Genomic DNA, 8,274 nt, shown 5'->3' on the forward strand with positions numbered 1-8,274 from the left:
CCATCCTATATATAAGAGTGTACACCTGCTAACCCCAAACTCCCAGGATCTTAATAAATACAGCTAAACCTTAGCTATTAGATGACTTTCATGTGCAGAGAGATTGATGACAGGCCAGTCAGAAGTGTGCTGGGGCTTCTGATTGAGCTCTGTAGGTTGAGCGTGTCCAGGTCCGGGGCTTTGGGGGTCATGTGTGTTAGAGTCAGTGTGGTTAGAGGGCTGGGCCAAATCCAGCTCTAACCCCTCCCAGGAGTGCAACCTTGACTTTGAGTGCTTTACTTAACCTCTCTGGGCCTTGATTTCCCCTTTGAAATAAGGTGATGCTAAAAATAGTACCTGCCTGCTGGGTGGAGGAATTACATGAATCAATGCACATAAGTGCTTGGAACAAGAGTAAGTGCTCAATATGTGCCTGCTTGTTGGAGTGGCGATGGCAGAGACAGAGCTCCTATGTGCATTATGTGAATGTGGCAAGATACCACCTACAGGATGGACATTAAGCCCTGGGACATGAGAGCCCAGCGTTCTTCTTGGTCTCCCATCCTCAGTGGGGTTGGCAGTCATCTTTCTGCCCATTTTGTACCCATAGTGGCTCTGTAGGAAATGCCCTGGGCTGTGTTTTGTACTTGTGTGTGGATGCCTTTGCAGGCATCTAAGATTGGGAAAACCCGACTTTTGTGGGTATAAGGGCAGGGTGGAATCTACATCTTGGCTCGGTGCTCCCAGCTGAGACTGCTGATTCCGTCTGTCACAAGGATGGGCTGGGTCTGTTGAAGTTTGATTGCAATCCTAGGGAATATCACTCCCCAGCAGCCTTCTGATTCCCCAGACTGCCCTCTTTGTGTCTCTTCTGGCTTAAGGCTCCGCGGCCACAGTCCTCATCCTCAACGACATATGTCCAGCACCATGAAGGGCTTCCTCTTTGCTGGTATCATCGTTATGCTCACGGTTGCAGCTGTAGGTGAGGGAAACCACATGGCCCCCTTTTGGAATGAAGACCCCTTTTTCCACCTCACCATGGTCTTCTCACTCTTGGTGCCCTGGGATCCCCTCATGTGACCTCTCATGTCAAGGTGTGGGCAGTGGAGGCTATGAGACCTCTCTGTGCACACTGCCCTCTGTGGTACCACTCAGTGCTGTGGGTCAAGGTTGGGTCTTCCCACTGGGGAATGGTGGACAGTGGGGATAAACACCTCACAGCTTAAAGTTTGGGGGACCCCAGAGGGAAGGGATGCCATCTTGGCTATTCTTTTACCCTGAGGTGAGTGCAGTGCTTTGGCCAGAGCACACTCTATAAATGTCTCCTGAATGTTGACGATGCTGAACATCTTGTCTTCCCAGAATCCTTGAGTTGTGTGCAGTGTAATTCGTTGACAGACCGCTGTGTTGACAGAAATGCCGCTGAGTGTCCCGCAAATGCCAGTATCAGCTGTACCACTTTCTTGACGAACTTTTCTCTAGGTGAGCCTGGGGAATGCTCATCATTCCCATTTCTGGAACTTGCACAGGGCAGGTGCTGGAGGGGTTGGCCAGGAAAGCAAGGCTAAGGCTGGGCTGTGCAAGGAGAGAGGGGGTCACGAAGGCGCCTCTCAGGAGGAGCAGCATGCAGGAGTCAGTAACAGTGGTAGAGCCAAGCAAGCAGACAAGCCCTGTGGTTCCTTGGAATTGTGGCACCTGACTCAGACTTCATGCTAGACCTGTATTAGTGAACGTGAGAAGCAGGGGCAGCTCTTAGCTAAATTACAAAGCAGGCAGTTTGCTCTAGGTGTTTTCATTTTTCCATTTTCTGCCCCCCTTTCCCTCTTCTCAGTGTTCCTTCCTGTTCCAGATCCAACATATTTTCACTCAGACTTCCTTCTAGGGTGTCCTGCTGGCGTGATTGTTACCTCTCTTTCAGAGCATTTTGACTTATTTTAAACTTTTTATTATGGACATTTCAAACACACACAGAAGCAGGTAGAAGACTATAATGAACTCCCATGTAACCACCATCCTGTGTCAACAATTAACATTTTGCTATTTTTTCCCCATAGCATTTTATTTTTTAAATTTTTATTGAAATATAGTTGATTTACAATGTTGTGTTAGTTTCAGGTGTACAGGAAAGTGATTCACACACAGACACACATATATATGAATTCTTTTCCATTTTAGGAAAATGGATTCTTTTCCATTATAGGTTATTACAAGATATTGAGTATGTTCCCTGTGCTATACAGTAGGTTCTTGTTGGTTATTTATTTTATATACAGTAATGTGTATATTTTAATCCCAAACTCCTAATTTACCCTCTCCCCATAATATTTTAAAGCAACCCTAGATAGCATGTTATTTCCCCTATAAACACTTCACTAATTCATCTCTGATAAGAACTTTTTTCCCCTTTTTATATAACTACAATACAATTATCACACCTAAGAAAATTAGCTATAATTTAAAAATTTCTTGTAATACCCAGGCCACCTTAAAAATGTTCCAAGTGTTTCAAAGATGTATTCTAGTAGATGCATTGGAATTTGGATCCAAACAAAATCCTCACATTGCATTTTGCTGTTAGGTCTATTGTGTCTAATTTGTTTAATAATAACTAATATCACTTTCTTTGCTCAATCCCATTGATTTGTTGGAGAAATGGGGCCATTTATCCTGTAGCTGTCTTATATTCTGGCTTTGTTTGATTGCTTCTTTGTAATGTCATTTCACTTGTTCCCCTACTCCTGGTCTTTCCTGTAAACTGCACTCATGCTGTTCAGTACAACTTTCTTCAGTGATGTTAATGTCTATGTCAATGCTGTCCTATGTGGTAGCCACATGTAGCTATTGGTCACTTGAAATATGGTTAGTGTGACTGAGGACTGATTTGTAGGTGGCCACATAGAGCTAGGGCTACCATATTGGATAGCTCTGGTCTAGAAGCTTGATTAACTTCAGGTTCAACATCGTGTTGCACATAGACCCATCACATCTACTTGTCTATATTTAGATGCTAAGACTGTTCAGTGGGCTCTGGGTGTGTCAACCTGAACCACCCACTTCTAAGCTCCCCATCAGCCTTTCACCTGGAATTTAAGCTGCTTCTCTGATAATCTCTTGCTAAACAAAGGAACTACCTCACGGAGAAGGATTTTTCTTTTTGCAGGAAACCCTCTCCAGTGTCCCCCAAACTGCATTGAGCTGAGGGTGTGTTTTCTGCCCTTGCCTAAAGCAGTTGCTCTTCAGGACCTTTGCCCTCCCTGAACACTCTGTACCCAGGACTGACAGTCTGTGTTTGCCTTTGTGTAGGAGAAAACATCACATTGTATGAGGATAAGGCCTGCTCTGCCGATAATTGCAGCGTGGCTGAGACCTTCACAGTCCACGTATCTGCTAATGAAACCTTCCATTTTGCAAGCCAGTGTTGCCAAGGAAAGGCGTGCAATGACACCAGTGACACCATAGGTGGGTGCTGGCCACATCCTTCCTCTGTCCTCCCTGCTCCGTCCCTTCCTGCACTACCTATGGTTCTCACTCTTGGGTGGACATCTTAAGTCTAGGCCCTTCAGTGAATATTTGGGTAACATTAACTGCTGACATACAACAACTACTTAAGAAACAAATGAGGAAAACCAGCGCTACTACCATGCTTTCCCCTTTCTCAGTAAAGACAGAAATCACAGCGCTCCGAGATGTGGGGGAGGGTACTAGATGCTCATTAGTAGCTTTCAAATTGTGTGGCCTCAGGACCTCTTTCAAGACTCTAAGTCTTAAAAATTATTGAGGACTCCAAATAACATTTGTTTCTGTGGACTATATCTATCAATATTAACTGTATTAAAAATAAGGCTAAGAAATTTTAAAAATATTTATTAGTTCACTAAAAAATAATAAAACTCATTACATGTTACCATTAATAACACTTGTTTTTGCATAGAAATAACTATTTTCCAAAACAAAAAATATTTAGTGGGAAGAATAGCATTGCTCCATGTTTTCTCAAAGCTCCTTAATTTCTGGTTTAATAGAATACAGCTGGGTTCTCAGATTTGCTTGTTCTCTTAGTCTGTTGCAATCTCACATGTCATGTAGCCTCTGGAAAACTCCGCTGTATTTTCATGAGAGAAAGAGAGTAAAAGAAGCAAAGAACATCTTAGTATTATCATGAAAATGATTTTGACCTAGTGGACTCCCTGAAAGGGTCTCAGGGATCCCCAGGAGTCCCTGGACCACCATTTGAGAACTGTTGGCTTAGATCAAAGCCTTCTTTTTTTTTTGCGGTACGCGGGCCTCTCACTGTCGTGGCCTCTCCCGTTGCGGAGCACAGGCTCCGGACGCGCAGGCTCAGCGGCCATGGCTCACGGGCCCAGCCGCTCCGCGGCATGTGGGATCTTCCCGGACCGGGGCACGAACCCGCGTCCCCTGCATCGGCAGGCGGACGCTCAACCACTGCGCCACCAGGGAAAAAAGCCTTCTTTTTGAAGAGGAGAAAATGTGGCCATGGTCATAGAGCATGGTTCATTAATAGCAGAGCTGTGTCTCAGTGTAATTTCTTTTTTTTTATCCAAGTCACGTTGTTAAATCATGGCCTGTGTTCATTTGTTCAGAGCTAGATTTAGTAATAGTCACACACCTGTTGGCTAATGTTTAGAATAGCTGGCTACCGTTGACATTAGCTATAGGTTGGTTTTAGCTCAAAATCTTACCTTTCCCTCCTCATCCCAACACCCTCACTGACCACGGTTCTTGAAGACTGGATGGCCTGTAAGGGCAGGTCTGTGAGGTTGTGTGCTGTAAATATTTTGGTGGGACATGGGATGGGATGACTGGTATTTTTATGGCAGGATCTGAGATTCCTGAGCATGCAGAGAGACCCTGAGAGGTCTCTCTGGCTAGTGTCTTTGTCCGCCTTTCCCCTTCCACCCAAGGCAGTACCGTGATATTTGTGATAACACTGTTCTGAGTTAATGACTCTTACTCTACCCAGATCCCCCACAGGAAGAGGTGTCCAGCAACACAGAGTGCCTTGCATGTTATGGATCTAGTGAAACTTCCTGTACTGAGACAACCCGGAAATGTTATAAAGGAGAAAGATGTGTCAATCTAATCGCAGAATTTAAGAATGGTATGCCATTTCCTTTTTATGGGACTTGAGTTTAAAACATGTCATGCCTTGGATCATAAATTCTGGATTAACAAAAAAGGCCTGGAGGAGGTTAGTAAGAAGAGGGGATAACATCAGGATGCCTTTGAGATAGTGAGGCTGTTAATGTAGCTTTGAGCTGGTTGCTATTTCTGCCACCTCAGTCCAGAGTTCATTCCTCCTGGGCTGTCGGTCTCTTGAACCCTGTTCTCTTATGGCTTGTAATCAAGCCAGGCTCATTTAAGGGCATCATGTCACTCCTGGCATTTATTTCTTTACTAGGGTGAGCTGTCCTGTAGGTATGGGTGGGTCTGACTTTTATTTCCTTTTATATGTACACTTCCCTTCTCTGCATGTCACTGAGACGTATTGGATTATGACAGCTTGGGTCACCTGGAAGGAAGAGTCAAACGGGGCTTTAATATCCAACTAATTGAAAAAAGAACAACAACAACAACAAAATAAAAAAAAAATCTATTTAACATTTTAGTCATGATCTATTCCCCTGTGGTGGTGGTGTACAACCAATACAGCATTTCATACTTAAAAAAAAGTCATTGTAAACTTGAAAATAAACAATACTGATGATTTCTCTCAAAAAAAAACCAACCAACTGTTCTTTTCTACAAAAGTAATTTCATATTAACCATTATGAGATACAAATTAACCATCACACAATACAAAACCAATAAATAAAAAAGGCTATTTTTTTTTTTTTTGCGGTACATGGGCCTCTCACTGTTGTGGCCTCTCCCGTTGCGGAGCACAGGCTCCAGACGCGCAGGCTCAGCGGCCATGGCTCACGGGCCCAGCCGCTCCGCGGCACGTGGGATCTTCCCGGACCGGAGCATGAGCCCGTGTCCCCTGCATCGGCAGGCAGACTCTCAACCACTGCGCCACCTTTGACTTAATCTGAAAGCCAGACAGATCAAAGCCATCATAAATGTAGGATTTTGTTTTTGTTTTTGCCCAAGCTGTATGACACAGGGAGATCTGCTTGGTGCTTTTTGTCCACCTAGAGGGGTGGGATTGGGAGGGTGGGAGGGAAACACAAGAGGGAAGGGATATGGGGATATATGTATATGTATAGCTGATTCACTTCGTTATAAAGCAGAAACTAACACACCATTGTAGAACAATTATACTCCAGTAAAGATGCTAAAAAAAAAATACTGTAGCCATGTGCCAGGCAACACATCTTCCTAACACACTCTAATTCAACCTCCAGCACTGATATTTGCTCTAAAGCAGCAACGAATTGCTTTCTTTACTGGGATGTGGAGGCTTCCCCCTCCTTCTCAGACCACGTATGGAGTCAGTCTTGAACTCAAATTGCAGCCCTGCCTCTAACAAGTAGCCAGTCACCTCCTCCAGCCCCTTCCTCCCCTGTGAGCTGCCTCTCCTCCAGGGCTGTTTGACTTGCAGCCTACAGAGCAATACTGGCACATAGTAAGTACTCAGTAAAAGGTAGCTGCAATCACAATCACATCTTTGCAAATTCCCTTGTCTTTTCCTAGGACCTGCACCTTAAAACGGGGTTAAACACATCACAACACAGATTTAGAGTTAAGACACAGAGGTCTCTCTGCATCCCCTCTGGCTGTTTTTCCCTCTTCTCAGGGAAAACTCAGGCAGAGAGAACTCAGGTCCAGAGAGGAGTGGGGATGGAAAGCAGAGCTTAGAAGAGGGGAGGCCAGGAGCAGGTCTGAAATGCTGCCTCCCTCCTGGATTGAGAGCAGAGGACTACGGAGGGTCTGAGCCTGTCCCTGGATTTCACCACCTGCCAGCTACTCAGGAAAACACTGAAGAGTTCAGTCTTAGGTTCAGCTCTGGCCCTAACCCGTGAGCTCAGGTTCGCATCCACCTCCAGGAGCCTCGGTTTCCTGCAGGACTGATTTGGAAAGGGTATCTAGGCCCTCACCTCCACAGCCACTCTGCCATTACCATTTGGTGTTCTTGATCCTGGGCTGCTTCTTCCAAGCTCCTGTGTCAGGAACAGACCTGTTTCAGCTCTTGCAGGTCATTGAGAAGACTGGGGAGGAAGGGCAAAGGGGCTGTGAAGTCCTTACTGTCTCTTTTGAATTCACAGAGATGAAGCTCGTGCTGAAAGGCTGCTCCAATGTCATCATCTCCACCTGTGAGTTCCTGGCTACTGGAAATCGGATGGTTGGAGGAGTCACTTTCCTAAAGTTTGAGTGTGGAGACAGCTCCAATGCCTCCTCAACACCCACTCCCACTCCCCTGAGCACCACCAGTGACACTGGCTCTAAAGGCTTCTGCACACCCTTGACCCTTGCCAGCCTTCTCCTGCTGAGGTTGCTGCTCTGAGATCTGCACCCTCAAACCCTCCCGTCCCCTGTTTAACACTGCTCAGTGAGTAGCAGTAGCAGTCACAGCCTTCCAGGTAATGCCCTATGATAGCCACATTATTCCTTATTATTAAAGCATTGATTCATTCAATGACCAAATCTGTCCTGATATGTTCTGGGCTGGGCTTCCTTCAAGCCACTGTCCAGCACCACTTCCCAGTTACTTGCCTTTGAAATCTTTGCACCTTTGTGTGTGGGCTCTCAGGACCTCCCTGATCCCTGTCTAATTTGCTTCTGAGAAGCAGACCCTTCCACCTTGCTGGCATCTTTTGCTTACAGCCCTGCACTTCTGGGGATCAACATGCCGCTGTCCCCATCCTCACACTCGGGGGGGGGGGGCCCAGCCATAATGCCCTGTGTTGACCCCAGCACTGATATTTGGCTCTTCAGCAATTGAACTGGCTGTAGTCTCGGGCCCACAGTGACATTGTCTAGGACACTATCACCACCAGACCCAAAGTGGGTGCACAGGGGTTGCTGAAAGTTGTCAGATTCCCCTGCCTAACCTCCCAGGCAGGGGCATAATGCTGTCAGTGCCCTGCTGACTAGGTGTCTCTAAGCCTTGTGCAGAATGGAACATGGCTACAGAGGCCCAGCCCCTCCTCTCAGAGAACTACAATCAAAGGCAGAGTCCTCAACTCCACAGCAGATACCCAGGGAGCAAGAAAACCATTCAATCCAATATGCACAGAAGCCCAGTTTTAGTAAATAAGGGGGGCCTTGAGCTGGACCTGGAAGAATGGGGTTTTCTGTAATAAAAACTTTTAAAGGTGTAACCCAGTGTGGGTC

General features: G+C 45.9%; 1 protein-coding gene across 1 annotated transcript in view; it reads left to right on the forward strand.

Moving 5' to 3' along the window:
• Positions 1-7,772, forward strand: part of LYPD8 (LY6/PLAUR domain containing 8) — a 45,384-nt gene extending 37,612 nt beyond the window's left edge. The window contains exons 2-6 of the mRNA XM_029219091.1: positions 861-961; positions 1,342-1,461; positions 3,283-3,438; positions 4,961-5,098; positions 7,206-7,772. Coding sequence (XP_029074924.1) covers positions 861-961; positions 1,342-1,461; positions 3,283-3,438; positions 4,961-5,098; positions 7,206-7,444 — 754 coding nt within the window. The 3' untranslated portion in view covers positions 7,445-7,772. The remainder of the gene's footprint in view (positions 1-860; positions 962-1,341; positions 1,462-3,282; positions 3,439-4,960; positions 5,099-7,205) is intronic.
• The last annotated feature ends 502 nt before the right edge of the window (positions 7,773-8,274 follow it).

This window comes from Monodon monoceros, unplaced genomic scaffold (assembly GCF_005190385.1).
Source record: "Monodon monoceros isolate NGI ecotype Baffin Bay Population unplaced genomic scaffold, NGI_Narwhal_1 Super_Scaffold_12, whole genome shotgun sequence".
In the NCBI taxonomy this organism is placed as follows: domain Eukaryota; kingdom Metazoa; phylum Chordata; class Mammalia; order Artiodactyla; family Monodontidae; genus Monodon; species Monodon monoceros.